The sequence below is a fragment of the Ostrea edulis genome, chromosome 7, assembly GCF_947568905.1.
Source record: "Ostrea edulis chromosome 7, xbOstEdul1.1, whole genome shotgun sequence".
Taxonomy (NCBI): domain Eukaryota; kingdom Metazoa; phylum Mollusca; class Bivalvia; order Ostreida; family Ostreidae; genus Ostrea; species Ostrea edulis.
Window position 1 is genome coordinate 7941438 of NC_079170.1, and position 25257 is coordinate 7966694.

Sequence of the window (25257 nt, forward strand, 5' to 3'; positions counted from 1 at the left end):
TCATAGAGAGAATTTTATAATAAAAATAGCCATATTTCTGCTTTGAGCTGAAATGAACAGTTTAACCTCAATAGACAAAATGTGTATGGTTAATAACAGAACAAGTATAATCAATATAATGAATCCTAACTCATCCATGTTAACATTACAGAACAATCATTGAAAACTCTGTCTTAATTCTAGCCAAACGTGATTATTTGTCAAATCTTAAAGTTGATGAATGCAAGGTGAATATAACGATCAGTGATCAATCTCATAACTCCTATAAGCAATACAAAATAGATAGTTGGGCAAACATGGACCCCTGGACACACCAGAGGTGGGATCAGGTGCCTAGGAGGAATAAGCATCCCCTGTTGACCGGTCACGCCCGTTGTGATCCTTATATCCTGATCAGGTAATATCAGGTAATATAATTTCAAATATAAATTCACTATTTTAATCAATGAAATTCCGCATCATCTGTTAAAACATGATTTCGTTTACTATAATCCTTTTAATAATAATAAAAATAATTCCATATTTATATAGCACCGTTTTCCTTTGAGCATAGTGTACGCTCAAAGGTGCTTTACAATGCATATATACCTTACAACGGAATGTTATACACATAATACATAGAAAATAAATAAAACATTAAAAGCTGTACTATCCTCATTGTACATATAAACATGAAAACACAAGATACCATAAATATGCTAGATAAGAATAAACAACAGTTTCAGGACGTATTAAAATAATAATAATAATGAAATACACACACGCACACACAGCATATAATGTCTCAGGTATAATACATTAAAACAGACAATTTTTTTAACCAATTTATCACGTGACCTATCTACTCAAGATATTTTCTGTCACTGGTCATTACCTTTGACCTAACACTAAATTGGATACTCCCCTAACGAAGACATTGATGAAGTTTAACTCAATAGCGGAGCTGATAAAAGATATAGGAAACACTACCGACAAATACAAACAACTGCAATAAACACCACAGAGAAGATAAGCATATACACAAAAAATGTAAAATGTAAGGGGATGACTAAAAAATGTAAAATGTAAGGGGATGGCTAAAAATGTAAAATGTAAGGGAATGACTAAAAAATGTAAAATGTAAGGGGATGGCTAAAAAATGTAAAATGTAAGGGGATGACTAAAATATGATTTGCCTGCTGCCCAATTATGTTCACTTATTGAATAAAATATTGCTTAAATAATGTAAAACCAAGATTTCGATTGATTTAACGCATTACAAAATACAACCAAAAACTAGCCACGTACGTGCAAATTGAGTTTCACAAGTACAAATTAATTAATTTGATTACTAACATCACATACATGGATAGTCCATAAAATTATCCAGCTTACTGAACACAAATTGATTAATTTGATTACTAACATCACATACATGTATAGTCCATAAAATTATCCAGCTTACTGAACACAAATTGATTAATTTGATTACTAACATCACATACATGTTTAGTCCATAAAATTATCTAGTTTACTGAACACATACAATTTACATTTTTCATCAATAAATAACAATAGACATAAACCTTGTTAATCAAATCTGACATTTGAAAAACATTTTAACACAAGTGAAATATTTTGACAGGTAAAAGGTAGTCATGATGCACATTTTATTTGTAAAAATAAGAATACGTCATTAAATAAATGAAAATGACTGCCAAGTGTGCTATGGCTCTTTCAAAAAATGTTTTCTTGTGTAACAAGCTTTTATCAATAACATGGAAAAAAAACAAAGTAAACGACGAACAACTTTTGAACTACATGTAGAGTGTAGGTTGAGAGTACTACGTCAATGTACAAATACCAAGTACAATGAGAAGTGTTAGAGAAAGTTTCACATCTGTCAGTGAGTTGGATCTGAAATGAAATAAGAAATCGCATTCATAACTTTAATGAATAAACAATGTAATTAATGTTAGGACAGACTCTGTAAAATGAAATTATTACATTGAATAATAAGTCTCTTACCCATTCCTTGCTGTAAATTGTGATGAAGTTCCGTTACTCCATTGTTGGTCTGTTACTGATTTCTTTTCTCTGTGCGATTGGTTGTCGAAAATAGATTTGTTTTTCCTCTCAATATGATGCAATGGCTTATAGTTATCAGCTGCGGGCCTTTCATTTAAAGCTATGTACTTGTAACAGGATTGATCTGCGGGTATATAAACCAAATGTGTATGTGAGGTATTGTCGTGTTTGAAAACTGACTGAAACATGTTTCAGATTTTGCATTCGTTATTAGAACAAAAAGCTGGAAATTACTTAAATCGGACTTTGCTGATATTTGCATTGAACAGATAATTATATGTAACGCCGAAGTATGGTAAGAAATTAATTACGGTTATCTCTGGTTGCCATGGAGACGAACCATTTGGCTTTGCTCACTTCATGTATTTTTCGAATTTTTAAAATCACCCAAAATGGCAAAAGTATACATATATATTTTTAATGTAAGATTGAAGCAGTCATTTTGCTTACTATCTAACATCCATATGTCAAATTGTAACACATCCATGCAACATATAACAAGAAAATACCGCCCAACATTGAATCTATTTTATAAAAAATAGTTCATTTTGCATTTTAAAGGAACAATATATTTTACATTCGAGATTTGTATACCATCAAAAATATGAGTTACGTACACATCTAGGTATGGAAGTACTGACAACAACATAATGCAAAAAAAATGTTTCTTGCGGTTAATTTAATTGTTAACGACGTACATCGATTTCCCGTGAATAAAAATACACACATATTCAATCCAAACCTTTTGAGCATGTGGTGATAGTAACGTATCTAATGTATCCGTACTGATAATGGGTGTCAAAGTAGTGGTCGTCCAAATAACCCGTGACGATTTACAACTGTCTCTAATGCTGGCGGCTTTGCAAAGGAACCTATTTTAAACTGATCTACACGATATTCAAACCACTAGCATGATTAGGCTACCACTCCCGCTTAGCTACAATTAACACTATATTACAATCATAAGAATAGGAAATGATAATAGAGTGGTGTAGTATTTTTTTGTTTTACTTGACTACGATGATGATGAATACAATGACCATAATGATAGTGGTGATGATGTGGAGGAGGATGCTTACATTTATATGCCTTATCTGACATGTAGTAAAACGGACATGGCGTTGTACTGTTTCCGCATGATGCATGATAATTTTCTTGTATTATGCCACCTAGAACATTGAATTCAGCGCAACAATTTCCTGTAATGAAAATATATAGAAGCATGACTACTTTTTGAAACAAAGTTTAGGATGATAAGTAGGGGGAAAGTTTTATAGGATACAATGATGAAATTCAAACTAGTAATATTGATAATTGTAATGAGAACTGCTACAGACGTTCACTAAACACACACATCCCTTCATCTCTCAACGCGTACGTTTTGAGTATGTCCAATTGATTCGTTCAATCGACAGATATATTGCATTACACGCAGTAAGATGATTATGAAAGATCATTGATAAGTTAGAGGTATTTAGCCAATCAAAGTTGAGGGATTGTGTTACTCATGTTAGTCAGTAATCATTGACAAATTGATTGTTTACAGTATATAAATATACTTACATGTATGGCATAAATTGTATTTTAAAAAAATTCATTGAAAATTACATCTGTTATAGATGAAATGCTAGATTTTAGATGATATTACTATGCACGGGGATATGAATTTGATCAAGGAATATTTATTTACATCATCCATTAGGCATTTATATATATTTTATTGAAAGTAGATATTAACGGCAAACTGACAACTCAACTGTATGACAAACGGGATGATTTCAGCTTCTCCATCGTCAACTTCCCACATTTATGTAGCAATATCCCATTATCACCTGCATATGGTGTTTATATATCTCAACTGATTCGATATGCAAAAGCTTGTTCTGCGTATAGTCAGTTTTTAAATCGAGGTAAGCTACTGACAAACAAGTTGATGGTACAGGGATTTCAACAGTCTCGATTGAAGTCAGCATTTCGCAAATTCTATGGTCGCTATAACGATCTAGTTCGTCAATACAACCTTGCATTAGGTCAAATGCTGTCTGACGTGTTTCATACCGATTGTTAAGCCGTTCTTGGCACACTGATTTGATTGCGGATAACTCCGTTTACCTGATCAGGATATGGAGCTCACGGCGGGTGTGACCGGTCGACAGGGGATGCTTGCTCCTCCTAGGCACCTGATCCCACCTCTGGTGTGTCCAGGGGTCCGTGTTTGCCCAACTATCTATTTTGTATTGCTTGTAGGAGTTATGATATTGGTCACTGTTCGTTATCTTCATCTTGCATATACTTAAACATAGAATGATAATTTTTTGACAAATACATTTCATAATTGCGATTGTGTGTGCAATACAAATTGAATAACGCGCGGTATTTACATTATAAAAATCGTGTAGTATTTGCTAAGTTTATTCAGATTTGTAAAACTCCCGCATTATCATGTGGGTAAGTTGCTATTATCGGATATCTTTTTGAATAGCAAATTTTGCAGAAGAAAAGAGTTCATGAAGTGAAATATTTCAAATTTCCAATTCTTTTATTGTTTTTAAAAGACATTAATATTAATACAAGTTTAATACAAAACAGATTAAATGAGTTCAAACTCATGAAACCACAATAAGCATAGCTATAATGTTGTTTCGTAATCAAGTCCCTGTCGACCATGTTGATTACTTCGTGAAATTGAAGGTGCAAGTGCTGAAAGAAGAATAAAAGAATGGGTCAAATGCTGTCTGACGTGTTTCATTCCGATTGTTAAGCCGTTCTTGGCACACTGATTTTGACTGCGGATAACTCCGTTTACCTGATCAAGATATAGGGCTCACGGCGGGTGAGACCGGTCGATAGGGGATGCTTACTCCTCCTAGGCACCTGATCCCACCTCTGGTGTGTCGAGGGGTCCGTGTTTGCCCAACCATCTATTTTGTATTGCTTATCAGAGTTATGAGATTGATCACTGTTCGTTATCTTCACCTTTCATAGTTGAAATATTGTAACCGCAGCAGCAATACATATTTTATAGGAAAGTTGCAAAGGTGAGTTTTGAAAGAGACTTAGTGGAAAACGATGTAATAGTATCCATGAGAGTATCTCTGTAATATTTTTTAACGAGATGAGTCACATTCCTATAGGGTATTGTTTATCAAAAGTTTCAAAACTTAATAGGGCAAAAATACTGAAACCTGTGGCATAAACCCTCTTGTAAGTGCGGTGACGATCATCAGATGAAATGCCTTTATGACTATTTTTCTGTAGAATTTCAAGTTGTAATGTTACATACATTCTAGTGTTATCTTGATGGATTTGTAAGCTAGTTGATCTGGTGATAGGGTTCTATTCCTCTAGAAGACAAAGTGACCTGCGAGGAAGTACCACACAGCTTGGTGAAGTAAGACAGGTGATGCCTCTGCCCCTTGGATGTAATTATAATGTAAAACTTATACGGTACCAATTTTGATGCACCAGATGCGCATTTCGACAAATAATGTGTCTTCAGTGATGCTCAACCGAATTGTTTGAAATCCGAAATAACTATGAAGTTTGAGAGCTAAATATAGCCAAAAACAGCGTGCCAAAAAAAGTGGAGCCAAATTCGTCCAAGGATAAGAGCTATGCATGAGGGAGATAATCCTTAATTTTGAAATGAATTTCTAAATTTTATAAATTTTCTCTAACTCCTCAGTATCAATGACCTCTTTGTGTTTTGTGGGCCAAATTTCTGAGGAAACGAGAGGAGGGTTATTTATATTCGATCTTTCCTATCCCCTCGTATCTGTCCAAGTCTTCATAAAGTATAAGGGGAGAAAGTCGTGCTTCGGTTCGAATTCATTTCAGGTTACATTTGATGCGAATCGTTCATAAGCTTACATACATCAATCCACAAACGCTTATTACTCACTTATTCCGCACTAAAATCAACAATAATCGTAGTCATTTCAAATAATACAATATCTCGCTGTCAAATTCGCCTCCAAGATAAGCAATGACTTACGCGCATGCGTCACCTCATTTGTAAAACATTTAGATGTCACAAAAGGGTGACATGTCTCGCTTTTAGTATAGGGCTCGCTGCGGGTGTGACCGGTCGACAAGGGATGCGTACTCCTCCTATGCACTTGATCCCACCTCTGATATATCTAGGGGTTCGTGTTTGCCCAACTCTCTATTTTGTATTGCTTATAGGAGTTATAATATGATATTGATCACTCTTCGTTATCTTCACAAATCTAACGTCTTCAGTTTATTTTCTCACCATACGCATTGTATTTCTGTGAATGCGCTTGTTCCTCTCAGTATGGATATAACAAATAATCCCCTCGTTTCCAAAGAAATGAAAATAATTCTAACCTTGTTCTTTCTTTGAACAAGCCGTGCAAAATGTCGGTGGCCATTTTGAACTATTTATCATGTACCACATTCATATCGCTCTTCAAGTCTGCTCGGTACCGATTGATTAGGCTGCTATTTTTTTTTTATAGAGTTGCTTCTCATTTTAGGACTTATTTGAGGTCGACATTTTGAGTTGTAATCTTGCCTCGCAATCAAAGTGTCCTAAACAGTCAACCAGGGTGAGGGGTCAACCATTTGTTTCCAGGTTTCATTCTGCAATGCCAACATACATACATATTACAAATGGGTCCTATTTTTGTTGTTTGATGAGGAATGTAACAAAATTTTATTTTATTTGCATATGTATATACGTTACTATCATCTACTGAATATATGTATTTACCTTGAAAGAGTTTTAGTCCTCATGAAGTATTTCTTTGGTATTAGGGACCTGTCTGGCTTCAAAGTTTTGATTGTATGTATCAGTATGAGTATATTGTTCGTATTTCAGAAGGCACCGGGGAAGAATAGCACCATGTACTAATCGGACTACATTTTCTAACTAAAGCATTATTATTATCATCGTCATCAAATGGTTTCTCCATTTCTTCACTCAAGGTTTGTTTAAACCTTTTCGTATGTGCATCCTATTAAAATGCAATAAAGACTTATAGAAGAAGTAGATTATCTTGTTTGCTTATGCATTTCTTTTACTGATTTTTCTTTGTTATTAATGATACTCACTGTTCCGTGTTGAAACTGATACAAATTGTTTTAATTTTAACCCCTGTTTATACTGCTGTAGATTCATTCAAATAATCCAAGTTAATAACTTTCAGGAACTGACCATCTTCATCTTCGGTAAAAATAAAATTTAGGAAGTCCAGATCCAAAACATCGAAGTTCCCAAAGATCATGCTTATAGACAAACAGACGTTTGTTTGTAAACAATATATAGTTCTTGTATTCTTACTCCCAGCATACCGTTAGTGATTGGGTATTTGCATTTATGTGTAGATGTCAGTCAAAGTTATCTAATACTTTTCTGATAAAGAACATGAAGTAAATGTAAATATCTTGTAATTAACCTGCAACGAACGTTCGTTTATTTCCTTCTTTCATTAGAAAGATAGCATCACTGAAGAGACATTATTTGTCGAAATGCGCATCTGGTGCATCAAAATTGGTACCGTATAAGTTTTACATTATGGCACCATAAAATTGAAAGGAAAACAATGGTCGTGCATAAATGCGCACGTGAGGATGACTCAGCATTTTTGTTCATGTCATTTAGCAGTATAAATTCAACAATTTTCGATCATTTATGATAAATTTATGGTGAACTTAAAATCCTCCAATTAAGAATTTAGCAGACGTGGAGTGAAAAATGAGATCAGTGTTGCATATCTACAGACCACCACCAAACATCCGTGAATGTTTTACCTTGATCCATCGAAACAAGTTTGGTAACATTAATACTGGAGAAAAATAAGAAAAACAGACAAAATCAATCTAGAAAACAATTTGTTCTCAAATGTTGGGAACATAAATATAGATAATAAACATTGATCAATGAATCCTCTGACTGCCTCATACTGTGTATATCCCAGCTGATTTTCACTCGAACACTTCCATTGTAATGTTTAGATTTTACCAGTGACCTATCCCCTTCCAATTATCCTATATTTCAATGTTGAATGCCTGTTACCATTAGAACACCCCCATTTTGAATGTTTACGATAAGGTTTTCATCACGCATGGAAAGTGAAAGGTGAAGATAACGAACAGTGATCAATCTCATAAATCATATAAGCAATACAAAATAGATAGTCGGGCAAACACAGACACCTGAACGCACCAGAGGTGGGATCAGGTACCTAGGAGGAGTAAGCATCCCTTGTCGACCGGTCACACCCGCCGTGAGCCCTATATCCTGATCAGGTAAACGGAGTTATTCGTAGTCAAAATCAGTGTGCCAAGAACGGCCTAACAATCGGTATGAATAACGTGACATGACGTCAGACAGCATTTGACCCAATGATAGGTTGTATTGACGAACTAGATTGTTAATCGTGAATTCGAGAGATCACTTCTCAGTTGAATTAAGGCGTCCCATACAAAAATAAAGTAAAATAGGTGCATAAAATGGCCTTTAGTGTTTTATATGGAAAATATTTAATGGAAAATATCCGAGAACGAAAGGACGTTTAAACCGATACCCAGTAGCCTTCCATACATTTTCATCGAGGCATGTGTTGAACATCACGAGACTATCACGTGACATTATATATTTAGAACCAACAAAAATTATTGTGATAATTGCAAAAGTGCAACGATATCGGTTACATGCAGGCTGACCCTTTTAATATTGAAAAACAGAGCCTACTTTACATTACCTGAAAAGTTTTTGGAGCAAGTTCTCCGATAGAAGGAAGGAAGTTTAAATTGCCTCTAATGCAGCATATTTCTTAATTTTCATGAGTATGCAAGATATTATCAGATGCGGAAAGGGGTTTCTGCTTGTGTCAGAAGTTGTTCTCAACACTTTTCTGATATATCAATGTAATAAGAATAAAAATATATAAACATCAAGCACCACCATACACTGTACATTGTTGCATTTTTACATTTATTATGTAAATTAAACGCAGTGCTAATCCGATCAGGAGAATATGTAGGGGCGATTTCAAGGTAACAATATAAAATGAACATCACCTTCTTGCAAACTAGATATGATAAATGCAGAGTGATTTGATATGAAAAAGAAATAATATATGATTATATGATAAGCATTTGACAAGAAAAAATTTCATGAATACTGCTTATCACTTGATAACGGTAGTAAATAATGACATACTATTATGACACTTTCCCCTCGATACAACTGTAAGAACTTATGCGTCGTGACGTATGTTTTTACTGTGACGTCATATGGTGCGAAGTGCACTGAGCTACATTTATATACATCACTGTAATTGTTCCTGGCAAGCCTTAACTGAACTGAGCTATGAAACATTTTAGATTATATTTTTTCTAAAGCCAATTTATTTAAAATTAAAGATGCTTTTAATCACAAAAAATCTCGCAAAGACAGAAGGTCTTTCTTTTATGTCCATGGTCTAGGGTATCCTATTTGAATGACGGGGGGTTTTGAACGCTCTTTTAGGAAAAACATTTAAGCGGAACTCATTTGGACGTTTTCGTTTTAGCCTTTTCTAAACACTTCGACCCATTGACGGAGACTCGGGTGTCTGACATAAATTGGTTTTCTTTACTTTCTATATTTTTGCTTTTCTTTGAATTCTATATTGCTTCTATGAATCTGGTTTGAGTATTTTGAGATTATCAACTATTTCATATCCTATACATAAAAGAAGTCTAAGCATACAGTATGCAGAAGTCACAAGAATTTATAATAATAATATTACTTACCTACAATTGAAACAACTGGAGCACAAACTTCTATTGTCGCGTTTATCCAGGCATTGATAACGCAATGATAGGCAACATGTTGATTATCATGACATCTGCTATCATATTTCTCACAACTCAACTTTTCGGAAGCTTTTTTCCAACCGCTATAATCTTTAGGGCAAGAACGTCCATGTTTAAATGTTGAAGATGGGTTGAAACAGTGTGATATCCTTGCACTATATACCTTTGTTTTAGAGGTAACCTAAAAGAGAATTGATATATAGAGAGTAAACTGTTCAAATTGGAACACATGAGGAAAAAGATAGAATAAACAGTGATCAATCTCACAACTCCTATGAAAATACACAATTGAGAGTAGGAACCCCTAAATATATAAACTACCAGAGTTGGGACCAGGTACTTAAGAGGAGTAAGCATTCCCGTCGACTGATCGCACCCCCGTGACCCCTTTATCTTGATCAGGTAAACGGAGTAATCGGTAATCAAAATCAATGAATAGAGAACGGCTTATAAATATGTACTAAATACGTCAAACAACATTTGAACCAATGACAGGCTGCACCGTCAGACTAGATCGTTATAACAACCGTACAATTTGCGATATGCTGATTTTAAACGTGACTGCTGAGGCCCATGTAACATCAACTTGTCTGTCAATAGTCTGCCCCGATATAAAAACTGATCAGATGCAGAACAAGCTCTTGCGTATCGATTCAGTTGAGAGCTGTTAATAAGCAAGCAAATCCGGAAAACAACTTCTGTTTCCTTGGATTAGTAATCAGTTCTTTTTATATCACGGTGGGTGTGACCGGTCGACAGGAATGCTTACTCCTCTGAGGCACCTGATTCCACCTTTGATGTGTCCAGGGGTCCGTGTTTGCCCAACTATCTATTTTGTATTGCTTAAAGGAGTTGTAAGATTGATCACTGTTTGTTATCTTCATCTTCATCCTCCTCCGTTCCCTTGGATACATACTGTGGATAACTCCGTTTACCTGATCAGGATATGGGGCTCACGGCGGGTGTGACCGGTCAACAGGGGATGCTTACTCCTCCTAGGCACCTGATCCCACCTCTGGTGTGTCCAGGGGTCCGTGTTTGCCCAACTCTCTATTTTGTATTGCTTGTAGGAGTTATGAGATTGATCACTGTTCGTTATCTTCACCTTGCACTATCAAGGACGTCTTTCAAATTGCATATATGTTCTAGAAATCGGTTTAGCAGACATGGGTTCAGGTGCACCGAAGGAGTAAGCATCCCCATCGAATGGTCACACTCGCTGTAAACCCTATATCTTGATCATATTATGGGAATAATTTGTAGTGAGAATCAGTGTACTATGAATTATAATCCAATGCTTCGTACATAAGTAAATTTGGGAGAGGTTTTCTAAGTCCCTAGAACTTTTAACAAATCTCATTGTATATTTATATAATGAAATATGTTCAAATCAAGTTATCAGTAAATTTTGTTCATATGTTTCCAAAGTGTACTGTATATAATTGTCAACTCAAAATACATGTATACAAAGTAGAAAATACAATCAGAATTATTTTTTTTAAATACCAAATATTTGAAAACTAATGATAATTCTGAAATATTGTCTGTAAATTTTTGACATATGAAAACAAAATGGACAGAGTAGCCCTATTGAAAGGATTTCCATCGGCATCTCGTTCTTTTTGTTAAAAGGATAAATAATGGATTCTTGTTAGTATTCAAGTGTGCCAAATGTACAAGTAGTTTCTACAATTATGAAGCACATAATCCATGCAGGCACGTGATTCCTATTTACAATTGAAACATTAAACGCTAAAATGGGGTTCAACCTGAATTATAAGGTACTAAGTGAAATCAACGACCGTTTTATCAATCTAATTTACTAATATAACCTGTCATGGGAACAAATGTTGTCTGACGAATTTCATACCATTGTTAAGCCGTTCGTGTTACACTGATTTCAATTACGGATTATTCCGTTTACCTGATCAAGAAATAGGGCTCATGGCGGGTTTGATCGGTTGACAGATGATGCTTACTATTCGTATAGGCACCTGATCCCATTTAGAGTGTGTCCAACGATACATGTTTGCTCTCTTATCAATTTCATATTTTTGTTGGAGTTGGTTTGCACATATTTTATTGCCAATTGGACAAAAGGACTGGATACAAGTTCCAAAACTATTATAATCACTTTCTTTAAATGCTATATAATCACATATTCAATCCCATACATGTATGTCACACAATGCAAAAGTGACTATCTAAATATTCATAAGTGTGACATACGACAGAAAAAGCATCATGATACCATAATAGATATCGCTTACATTGTTAAAAATCAATACTTGGATATCAAGTTGAGCAAACTTTAAATGATCAGTACCATTTCTGAACACCAACACTCTTCATATTTTCCTCTTCAGAAAGATATATTTATCATCCTAAAATAATGAATGAACACCATTAAAGTGAAAGTTGTTCAATTAATAAATAATCCTTCCCGAAGTTGGATTTTTGCATCCATAACACAGAAGATATGATAGATGTCCTCTTCACATTCACAGTTTGAACTAGGGATATTATTGTAAGCTCCCCGGGAATGGCCAAGCTAGTTTGGAGAGGTCACAAAATAAGAACTGATCCTTATTCCTTTGGTAGCATGGAAACAGAAGATATCCATGTGCATTTGAGACATTATTCGTTCAAGTGTTGATTCATTCATGTAAGATTTTAACAAGGCATCTCAAAGGTGACGTATACCGTACATTTTTAATATGGGAAGGGGGTTGTAAAGTAAAAACAGTAGTCAGTAACTGGAATTTATGCTAACTGTACAATTATCCATCATCGACAAAAACGTTTTCTCACTTGGACTTGACGTGCGAAAAGGGGTAAAGTCTGGTTTTTATTTAATTCCTTTGAACTTTACGCGCCTAGCAAGAGGTTATCTTCCGAAACTGAGCGTTATCACCGGATATATAAACGTTTGGAAAGGATCACATGACATACGGAAACCAATAGAAATGTTGTACGATACCGTGCGACCAATCACAGACCTGTACGGCACCGTTCAACCAATCGACACGCTGTACGGTACAGTACAACCGAAGATCTGTCAAACAGTGTCGAGCAGGACTGGCGTACAACATGAAATTTAGATAAAAAAACAGGATTAATGTTCACAAAAATGAAAGAAACCATATGGTTTCAATCTAGCGAATGTCGTCACTAACTGTAAGTATAAAATAAACGTTAATCTATAATAGTTACGTGACATCAGACAGCAAATGACGCAACCACATCGTCCTTGATATTATATAAATAGCTATATTTTGTTTTATAAAATCTAAGAGCGTTGATGATGTAAAACATCTGATAAATATCTGTAAAACATTAAAACAACAATTTCTTGAATGCTCAAGAACAATTAAGGCAATAAATACACATTTATATATCTCAAACTGAAAATACGAAACTAACGCTAAACAGTACATGATGTCGGCAACATGTATACAACTACGAAAGCTCCAGAAATTTTGATCAATAATGAGAAAAGCAAAGGTGTATTCACGTGAAGTACAGTGAAATAAAATCAAGTAACATGTACATATTGTTGTGGTATGCATTCTGAATAATGAATTAGAGCATTTATAAAGATAGCAAGTGAAAACAATAAGTAGCATGTGTCACATTGTCTAATTATTTTGAAGTCCACCCCAGTAATTTTAATATGTAGATATAACATGCAATAAAATGTATGTTCAGTCACAAATATATATTCACCCCTTTTATGCTTATTTCATTATTATACCTCAGTATGAGAATTCTATGCAACACGTAATCTGATTTATCTAGACATTCATGTGCCGGGGCTGATAATATATACATTTTGCATGTAGTTGCGGGTAACATTGAAAATGTTCACCCCGAGAAAACCAATGGTTTTTCGAGGGGTGAAAATTGTCAATGTTAACCTAAATTACATGCAATATCTATTTTATTATACTGAATGATATATAAACAACAAAGCAGAAAGACGTACATCTGTTGACGTCACTGTCGTACGATTTTTCGTATATTGATGCGGGCATTCTTCTGTATTACAAACGCTCAAACGACGTCTAACAATCTACGGCGAACCGTAAGCGCATAAATTTGACACATGTGATAATATTTTATTATATCAACCGTTGTCAAGTACTGTTACCCGTTCCTGGATAATGCCACGTGCTTTCTGTTCTCAGGGGGTAACACAATTTTCTTTCAAATGCTTCTCAGCCAATCAGATTCAGGTTTTTTACATGCGCATCTGGTGCATCAAAATTGGTACCGTATAAGTTTTACATTATGACCCCTGAGTCGAGGCCTCTGCTGGTGGACTGTTAGTCCCCGAGGGTCTCTACAGCCCAGTAGCTAAGTACTTCGTTACTAGCTTGAAAATACGGATGTATATTTAATTGCTGTTATAAAATTTAGAAATTCATTTCAAAATTAAGGATTATCTCCCTCATGCATAGCTCTTATCCTTGGACGAATTAGGCTCCACTTTTTTGGCACGCTGATTTTGGCTATATTTAACTCTAAAACTTCATAGTTATTTCGGATTTCAAACATTTCGGTTGAGCATCACTGAAGAGACATTATTTGTCGAAATGCGCATCTGGTGCATCAAAATTGGTACCGTATAAGTTTTACATTATGACCCCTGGGTCGAGGCCTCTGCTGGTGGACTGTTAGTCCCCGAGTGTCTCTACAGCCCAGTTGCTAAGTACTTCGTTACTAGCTTGAAAATACGGATGTATATTTAATTGCTGTTATAAAATTTAGAAATTCATTTCAAAATTAAGGATTATCTCCCTCATGCATAGCTCTTAACCTTGGACGAATTTGGCTCCAGTTTTTTGGCACGCTGTTTTTGGCTATATTTAGCTCTAAAACTTCATAGTTATTTCGGATTTCAAACATTTCGGTTGAGCATCACTGAAGAGACATTATTTGTCGAAATGCGCATCTGGTGCATCAAAATTGGTACCGTATAAGTTTTACATGAAAGTATAATAAAACTTCATATCTCCCTCTTAAACATCATGACTTCACAATAAGTCCGAATCATTCTACTTTCATAGTTCGTATAAGGCGCAAAATATGCAGGTCTCTAATACAGAGTTAAATCCCCTGGTTTCGATGATTTCTTTACGCTTTGAAATATAAGATTTTTGAAACTACTAATTGACGTTGTTTCGCATACTACACTACTTATCGAACTCAATCTGCAAACAACTTGTGATATAAGTGATATTTTAAATATTTTTAATCTGCAAAATGGTACATTGTAATCTGAAGAGTTCCGTGTGTTGAATTACAAGTGGCATTTTTGATTGTTGGGACTATGTAAGGTGAAGATAACGAACAGTGATCAATCTCATAACTCCTATAAACAATACAAAATAGATAGTTGGGCAAACAAGGACCCCTGGACACACCATATGTTTCAGGTAAACTGGAAAATAATTGTGGTGAAAGGTGAAAATAACGAATAGTGATCAATCTCATAACTCCTAAAATCAATACAAAATAGATAGTTGGGCAAATACGGACCCCTGAACACACCAGAGATGGGATCAGGTGCCTAGGAGAAGTAAATATCCTCCGTCGACCGGTCACACCCGCCGTAAGCCCTATATCCTCATCAGGTAAACTTAGTTATCCGTAGTCAAAATCAGTGTGCTAGGAACGGCCTAACAATTGGTATGAAACATGGCATTTGATCCAATGACTGTTGAAACCCCTGCACCATCAGCTTGTTTGTCAGTAGCTTGCTTCGATTCTTATTTATTATTATTTCTGAATCTTATACACGGGGAGAAGATTAGTCCTATTACGCTTTTTATCAAGTGGTTCATAACCTGTTTTGAAGAACAACACAAAAAAATAATCTTGGAGCTATTATTGGGAGACCAGCATTAATTCTTGATGCTGTTAATTGCAATATTCTAGTTGTGGTCTTATAAAACCTATATATAATTTATAGAGTGTTTTTCGTGTTACATAAAACGTCAATGGTTTTAGTATTTCTATTTTCTGATAGGCTTTGTTTACAATTTCGTCAATATACACTGTAGTTAGATCAACATAATTTCGACCACAGAATAATTCCGAAATGTTTTTGCCCGTGAACAAATTCTGGTTGATTCTCGTGAAAAATTAAGTTAAGAAGTTGAATATCTTTTTAAAACTAAAGACTACAGCTTTAATTTTAAAAAGATTAAACTTAAAGGACATATCTCATGTTTTCAAAGTATACAATATTACATGCATTTTGTCTTCTTTATGCTTATAGTAATTAATTCTAATAGTTCGTTCGCCGAAATTTTGCGATAATTAACCACAATACCGACTTAAATCTAAGCCCCGATTTAAAAAAGTCAAGTTAATTAGGTAGGTAGTCACGTGGTACTGTGACGTCACATGCGCCCTTAGGATTGTGAAAGTACTGCGAGATATTATTAAAAACTCAACTTTTAGGGGCCTAATTAATTTACCATGGGCAACATTTAAATCGATGTTGATAAATTGTCCGAGTTTTATATGTGTTCGCCACCAGTGCACACATATAACGATGTAAATACCCAAATATAGCGAGTAAAGCGTGTATGAAATCGGCAAAATTGTGAGTAAATAATGTTTATATGGGTCGCTGTCTACAAACTGTTTGGGGATATTATTCCTTTATACATCTGTAATTGGCGCTGTTTTTCTAAAATAAACAGTGCAATCATTATTTATTTTTGGATTAGACAAATTATGATACGTTAAATTGTTGACAACTAGGCCCATGCCAAGCTATTGTCACGCGTGCATTTCGGAAAGAAAGAAAAAGACAACACACACACAAATCAATAAAAATATTAAAATTTAAAGTGGTAATCACATTATTTTATTTTGATAAAGCAATCTTATTACTATTTTTGAATTGTGATCTGCACGTCTTTAGGAAGTACGAAGTGGGAGCACGGCGTTATAGCCTACTGACGCACTCAAGATGCTACGAGTTCAATAAAGAAATAATTTTATAATTCAATTTAAAGTTAGGAAATACAATATTCTATTATTTATATAATTAAAAGTTCAATTATTTTGTATCTTTATTTTTTGTTGTTGTAAATCTACCAGTTGGTAGAAGTTACATTGTATCGTCGATATATGTTGTTACAAGGTGAAGGTCAGTTGATCCGAGTGTGTATTGAATTTGAAGAGCAAAACAGAATAGGCCTACCAGTGCTTATAGCTTCGCTATATCCATTTTCTCGCAGTTTATCAGGGTCTCTGTCCAAGCGATGTTTGAAAAGGTGACTGTGTGGTTTTTTTAAGGTAAAGTTCTTACTCCAACAAAAAAATTATCCACGTCATTTTTCTCGTACCTTCCTTCGAAAAATTGAAAAATACTCAGTCTAAATCCTTTCTACGGACAACTAGTACACCCGAGCACGGCACAAAACATCTTAATGCATTATTATTTACAAGCCGTTAACGTGACAATTGGTTTTTTGTCGATTAAATCTAATCTGTTTATGAAATGGCTAATAGATGCTTTCAAACCCGAGGGCGCATATGACGTCACACAAAATGGCGCGTAAACTAGCGAAAGAAAATATGCATATTGCAAGATTTGAATTTCATCGCTTTCAAACTCGAAAACTACGCAAAATATTTCATTCAAAACACATTTAAAGTAGTTTTAGGCATAAAAAGAGTTAATTTTGCTGAAAAAATGAAAAAGTTTGGAAACATGCGTTGTGTCCTTTAAGTAACCATTTCTTTGACTATTCATTCAAAAGATTGAAGCCATGATTCAGAGCTATCTATATGAGATGAACATCGTGTGAACTTTGTTGTAAGTAACCTGCATATAATCGACAAACAGATAACATATCTTCAGAAATGTCGTTGTCGTATATCAAAAATAAAATTGGGCAAAGTGCAGAGCCTTTGGGAACACCTGCATCGCTGCATTGCTATGCTTTACAGAGAAATATGCTTCTGTTCATTTCTTATTTGTGATTTGTTACTTCAATAGTTTACTAAAATTTCATATCTTTTCAGCTGGTAAGGCAGATCCTAGTGTCACACTTTATAAAATCTTTTTGATAAATCAACAGTGTTTCCCCCTCATCAACATGTTTACAACTGTTTGGTATGTTTCCAATAGTTAACACACAATAGAATATCCAGGAAAAAGCCCTGCTTGACACTTGTAAATTAAGTCATTTGCATTATTATATACATGTTTAAACATGCAAGATGAAGATAACGAACAGTGATCAATCTCATAACTCCTACAAGCAATACAAAATAGAGAGTTGGGCAAACACGGACCCCTGGACACACTAGAGGTGGGATCAGGTGCCTAGGAGGAGTAAGCATCCCCTGTTGACCGGTCACACCCGCCGTGAGCCCTATATCTTGATCAGGTAAACGGAGTTATCCGCAGTCAAAATCAGTGTGCCAAGAACGTAATTCTTTCACATATTTTACAAACACAGCTTAAACGTGGCACTGGTCTATAATTTGAAGTAATTGAAGGCTCATTTTTTCTAAACAAGGGAAGTACATGTGTAATTTTTCAGTAACTTGGATACATTTTTAAATGTAAAGATTTGTTAAACAACATAGATAATGAATTTAGAGATTTTTTTGCATGCTGTTAGTATTTTGTGACTGATACAGTTGTATTAAGAACTTTGTTCTCCTCAATTACTACATTAGTAAGAGTTGCTTTACACTACGAATATGCAGAATGTATATCTGGTTGATGATCTACGTCATTACTATTTAGAATTGAAGTAAAACATTGTTAGATAACTCAGCTTTCTCAAAATCAGAGAGTTATGAGTTATGAGATAGATAACTGTTCGTTATCTGTTTACCATGTATATGATTTATATTTTATGATTGAAAGGTGTATTCGAATGGATATAGATACAATGACAATACTTTATATATATAACAGTTTCCTATGCATTGTCCCTTGGTACCTTTAGTTGTTGTTGAAACCTATTATAATTAATTACAATATTTACAATGTCTACCCCCTAGGGGTCCCTTATTTGGCAATAAACTATCCGTATCTGTATCTGTTATCTTCACATTTAATAATGCAGATAAACTTATGAAAATTGAGGATAACGAACAGTGATTAATCTCATAACTCCCACAAGCAATACAAAATAGATAGCTGGGCAAACACGGACTCCTGGACCAATAACTATCTATAGATTGTATAGATATATCAGATTGTTTGAGGATAAACGTTGATGTAATACCTGTGATTATCCACATACTGTTGGTTATCTTCACGAATTCGGCTCCACTATTTGGCACACTAATTTCCCCTCATATAGCTCTTACAAGTTTGTTGTTATTTAGGATTTCAAAAAATTCGGTTGAGCACTACATTATTTGTCGAAATGCACATCTGGTGCATCAAAATTGGTACCGTATAAGTTATAAATAATAGTGAATAAGTGAATCAATCGATCGCTGTAAATTGCGTCCGAGGATAGGAGCTATGCATGAGGGAGATAATCCTTAATTTTGAAATGAATTTCTATCTTTTATCACAGCAATTAAATATATATATATTTTCAAGCTAGTAACAAAGTACTTAGCTACTGGGCGGTAGAGACCCTCGGGGATTAACAGTCCACCTGCAGAGGACTCGACCCGGGGGTCATAATGTAACACTTATATAGTACAAATAATGTCTCTTCAGTGATGCTCAACCGAAATTTTTGAAATCCGAAATAACAATAAACTTGTAAGAGTTATTTTAGGGAAATCCCTGGTTACTATTTCGGTATAATATATACATTTAATGAGAAATCATCATATAAGTATACATGTATTATAAGTTCAGAAGATGTAAATATCACTGTGGTCAATATCCGTGTTTTACTTGTGTTCTATATTTCTGAAGGTCATAGGCGACGTTTCTCAACGCTATATAAATTGTCGTAACCTTTCTGGTACAACTTCACTTGCATCCTACATGATGTACAGAAAAAAGGGGGTAAATATCCTGGGCTGTTTTCGGCTTCGCATAATATAATAGTTCCTGGTTGCGTCAATTAAAAATAAAAAGCCAGCTCTTTTGTGTTTATGAAGTTAAAATAAGTTACTGTAGTAAAGAAAGGGAGAAAACTATGTGGATCAATTGGGAATTGAACCTGGTATCCTTTTATTACTAAATAGGTGATTTAACCACTGACCTAGCCAGGCCAACACACAGAAGATGGTAATAGTACAACATTAAAAAAATTAAAGCTATCTCGGAAATCAAACAAGAACATTTCATACAGAGTAGATGGAAATATAATTATATATATCGTCGCTTATGACCTTAATCAACTACATGTACCACAAAAAGACTGTTTTTCATGATTTAAAAAAATAAAAGTACTACGTAATTAATGTGCTTATTATATCATGACTAAATGGTGAATGGGTTTCTCGTGGGAAATGAACATGTGCTACTTCTTTGTGTTTTAGAACTTGAGAAGTTTTATAAGTTTTAGAAATGACTTTTTTATTTCTACCAGTGTCTCGATATGTTTAGACCAAATTCGTTATTAATCGTATCTGCTTCTTTCACACAAAATTTATCATCATCATCTTGATCAGAGCTACTTATCATCTAGAGCAATGTTCCTGTCGAACCAGAATTATATTAAGTTAGATATTCTATAGCATCATACCAATAACATAATAGTAGCCAAGAACACTATCTTCTTATCCATATTCCCTGAAATCGCAATGGTTGAATGGTTCGTGTTGTTCTCCCAAACAGTGGATTGTGAAATCAGTAATTGCGTCAAACCCTGCAATACATTAAAAATATCAAGAGTAATACTGTCCTGTGGCGTCCACACATAAAATGTATAATCAATGTTAAATTGGATGCTCTGGGGGAAAAGTCAGTTTGTGCATGCACAAGAGTACGTTTTCATTAATTCATTTATTTATACATACATGACAATATATTCACTTTACCAACACTCAACAAAAGAGGAAAAATATTGTTGGACATCATTGGTGAAGTTGGACCATTGACCCCATCGCTCGCCTGAGTCATTTGGTCCTGTTGTTGTTCTGCTCATATGATTTTAAAAAGACTTTTTCAATTCTTATTCCCATGAAAAATTTTGAACCCGTATCGTGGCCCAGACCCAGCCCAAAAGGATTGCTTTTGTTAGTTTTTTTTGTTGTCATTTTGTATTTTGTTGAAGTTGATGAAAGGAATCGTCAATATAATAATAATGATAATAATACCAAATTTATACAGCACCTTTTCATACACTATGTACGCTCAAAGGTGCCTTACAATGCATATATACCGTACAACAAAATGCTATCCACATAATACATAGAAAACAAATAAAACTTTAAAAAGCAATGGTATAAAGGACGTTATCACATGTAAACAGTCCGTAGCTGTACCTATCCTGATCGTACACATAAACATGAAAACACAAGATACCATAAATATGTTAGATAAGAATAAATATCAGTTTCAGGGCGTATTAAAATAATAATAATAATGAAATACACACACGCACACACAGCATATAATGTCTCAGTTATGATACATTAAACATAGATGAAAAATTATATTGGCCAAGGCAAAGCCGAGGTTGACCTTTTTTGGGGGATTGATAATTCCTTTCACTACAAAGCTAATTTGTTAATAATAAAGCTTCCCTAAATTCTAGGGAATGTTAGCATACATTACCCAGGCCATCATAGAAAAATAATATTTTGTGAAGTAATTACGATCCGCTTAGAAACGTTCCAGGTACAAGTTAATGTTATTACAATAAATGTTAAACGGGATCATTTCAGCTTCTCTATCGTCAACTTCTGATGTTTATGTTGCAATATTCCAATACCACCGCCATACGATGTTTATATCTCTCAAATGATTCAATATACAAGAGCTGTTCTGCGTATGACCAGCTTTTAAATTGAGACAGGCTATTGTCAAACAAATTGAGCGTGAAGGGGTTCCAACATTGTCGTTTAAAGTCAGCATTTCGCAATATATATTGTTGTTATAACAATCTTTTTTGCCAATACAACCTATGATTGGGTCAAATGCCGTCTGACCTGTTAAATACCGATTGTTAGTATGTTCTTGGCAAACTGATTTTGACTATGGATAACTTCATTTAACTGATCAAGATAAAGGGTTCATGGTGTGTGTGACCGGCCGACAGAGGATTCTCCTAGGTACCTGATACATGTACCACCTCTGGTGTATCCAGTGGTCCGTGTTTGCCCAACTCTCTATTTTGCATTGCTTATAGGAGTTATGAGATTGATCACTGTTCGTTACCTTCACCTTTCGTTGAATGCTTGATGGGTACAAGATGTATGTGTATATCATATACTGGATATATAGATGACGAATGAAGTAATAAAAACATAAATTTTGTGAAGGTCCGTCGGTGATGTACATTACACTGACCATATCAAGATGAATTCCGTTGAATTTTCCCATTACAATAGGTTAATTCCATTTATTTCCTGTTCAATATGATCGATAGTTTTTAAAAGAAATAATTTGAATTTTGATTTTTGAGGAATTTTGATTCTCAGATATCTAATTTTTTTTTTACTATATTTGTTTTTTCCCCTGCAGATTGGGTAGTTGCATAGTGAATAGTGACTGTTGTTCATCGTTGTACACGGTCACGTATGCCTGAGCACAATAGAGAGGTTAAGCAACATGGGGAATCCCCTCTTTTATTGCGGATTACGTCATTATTTTCGCACACTACGTCATTCTACAAGTTGTACACAACGCGTAGAGCTGAGAGTACACGGAGGTAAGAACTTGTAACATTTTAAGCTCACTTTACAACGATTTGTGCAAAATAGGAATTTTGTAACAATCTAGAGGATTTTATACGCACGAATGTTAACATGAACTGATCATTCTCATAGAATTATTTGATAAAAAGTATTGTGAAATTACACTTGTAAACTGGTGTCTACATTACAGATCATATTTTTTAGGAAAAAAGAACAGCTTGTTAAGTCTATATTCATGGATGAATTGATAAATGTGACAATTAGATCAAAACGCAAATTGATATATTTAAATAAAATGTATTCCATGTTGTTTAAAAGTCAAGGGGGGGGAGGGGGGGGTTGCCCCGCCTCCCGACAAGTTACAATAAATGTATTGTTTATCATTTACTTTGAATATATATAAATATTCACAAAATCAGTTTGCTTTATGCATCCATGACGGTTTTAACATTGAACAGTTAAGAAATGCATGATGATATTGCACAATGTCACCTTTGATGCCAATATTGATGAATTCTCGTCTATTTTGGAGTATTTTGAGTGAAAAGTGATATAATTTAACAACTAAATACTTTAGCTATATGATAAAATATTTCAAGCTCGTGCATTTTCACAGCCAACTTGTGCCACTATCCACTAATTTAAGTTCAATAACCCTATAGTATCATCCTCCTCGGTGTGAGTTTTGTGTTTCCCCGCACGATAGAACTTTAACAAGGAAAACTTTTCCCTATCATATTATATTTTTGCTGTGCAAGTAATTTCTTAGCATACTAGTAAATACGAAATTTCAATTGTCAAACTGTCAAAATAATGTGTGTTGTGTACTATTTGCACTCAGTTAACACCTGTGACTTAGATTGTTCTCGAGCAAATAACGCAACGGTTGCGTCATCGTCTTTCATGATTGTACTAGAAAAGTAATTCTTATTATGAATACACGGTGAATTTGTTTGTTTAAAAAACTGATTAGAAAAACTCTGGGCATTTTGGATTATTTTTATAATTGGGAACTAGGATTATGGAATTAACTATTTTGTGTGTGTAGATTCAGTTCGGCATGGATTTTTTTATATCTATTGTTCAACTACAGTAAGTTAGTATTTTGCTATTGTTACAATTTTCTTTCAACTATTAATTGTAAATAAATGCTATTAATTGCTCAATTGCCTATTTTAAGTAAATGCTGCCGCTTTAAGGGTGTTTGACAGTGATTTGTTTACAACTATTCTACACTTAATTCGAAATAACGAAGAAATGAGGCATGAAACCAGCGGCCTACAAATAACACCCGATATGGACAGCATATAGGCCTTTATACAAACGCATCATTATTTACAAAATCATTTACAGAAAGATGTAGAAATTGAATATTTTCACAACTATCGAAAATAAGAATGTATATGAATATCTAGGTTGAATTAATGGTTTTGGGGAAGTTTAAAACGACTTACACTTTTCAGCAAAATATATTTACATCCAGAATTGTAATGTGATTTGTTGACTACTTCATCACACCGCCACATCGGAGATTGGGTCCTGTTGCGATATCGTTTACAGATTAAATTTTAATCAAGATGTCAATTTATAACATGACATATACTCCCATTTGTTAATAGAACGTGTTGGGTGTGACAGTTTCATCATAATCGTTTATAGATTAAATTTTGATCAGTCTGTCAATTAATAACCTGACACACTCCCATTTCTATTACAAATGGCTGTGTTGCGTGTGACAGCGTGACGAGAATTCCATTGTCATCGAAAGCAAGTTTTTTGATTTGCCTAGATGGTCGAGCGATCTAGAGAGCTGGTTACATGGAGCCAGGAGATTTGGTTCCACAGATCGCGAGTTCAACCACAAGTAGGGGCGGAAGAGGATATCCAAAATAAAATACAGTGAAATTTTCTGTGCTTTTATAATATAATAAGATAATATTTCTCCACTTAGGGCAGATATGTTTGTTTAAGAGTTTATCGATATTTTCCTGCTTGATATAAAATTATATATATAAAGAGAGATGGAGGGGGCACTGGAAAATCCGCAATACTTTTTATTATCTAAACAGCAAATGTTTGACGCAACCCGTGTCTTTATCAAGAGATCTATCATATCACATGCTGCATACTTCGAAAAAATGATAATCTACATCGTTAAACAAAGATGATGCAACATGTATCTCAAACTTTAAAGGTGTACTGGGTCACCAGGTTATCTGATATGTTTACAGACCCCGATATGCAGAGTTCGCACTGTAGCTGGAACTTAAACTACTTCGCTAGTGAGCTAACTTTTCTAGTCATGTGGTAGAGTCTCTTTCTTGATCACGCAAGTTAAGCAACGGCAAGCGTAATCAGCACTTGGTTGGGTGACCGCTACACATTACAAATTGGTAACAGCGGTATGATTCTGATGTTTGGGAGATCTGATTTAGATATATTACGGACGTGGTTTCGTTAAGGGACGACGGTGGATGTTGTTGGTAACACTAAGAGAGAATTCACGCTAAGCTTTAAGACGAAGCTTCCCTGAGGGGGGTTGTAGCTGAC

At 34.6% G+C, this 25257-nt stretch overlaps 1 protein-coding gene and 1 long non-coding RNA gene across 2 annotated transcripts; both read right to left on the bottom strand.

Annotated features, from left to right (window-relative positions):
• Positions 1–1694: 1694 nt before the first annotated feature.
• On the bottom strand, positions 1695–24264 carry LOC125653717 (uncharacterized). The gene is made up of 6 exons (XM_048883295.2): positions 24162–24264; positions 20592–20714; positions 9832–10075; positions 3147–3266; positions 2008–2191; positions 1695–1896 (listed from the first exon to the last, which is right to left on the bottom strand). The coding sequence occupies exons 1-6, from the start codon at positions 24231–24233 to the stop codon at positions 1824–1826; spliced, it is 816 nt and encodes a 271-aa protein (XP_048739252.2). The 5' UTR covers positions 24234–24264; the 3' UTR covers positions 1695–1823.
• LOC130047778 (uncharacterized) lies at positions 4588–8226 on the bottom strand. The gene is made up of 2 exons (XR_008796593.1): positions 6803–8226; positions 4588–6672 (listed from the first exon to the last, which is right to left on the bottom strand). It is a non-coding gene; the product is annotated as an uncharacterized LOC130047778 (long non-coding RNA).
• Positions 24265–25257: the final 993 nt, after the last annotated feature.

Coding starts and splice junctions, on each gene's coding strand:
- LOC125653717 (XM_048883295.2), bottom strand. CDS start 24,233: ATGTGGCGGTGTGATGAAGTAGTCAACAAATCACATTACAATTCTGGA. Junction 3,267..9,831: donor TCCAGTTGTTTCAATTGTAG/GTAAGTAATATT, acceptor TTTTCATTACAG/GAAATTGTTGCGCTGAATTC. Junction 1,897..2,007: donor CAATTTACAGCAAGGAATGG/GTAAGAGACTTA, acceptor ATTTCATTTCAG/ATCCAACTCACTGACAGATG.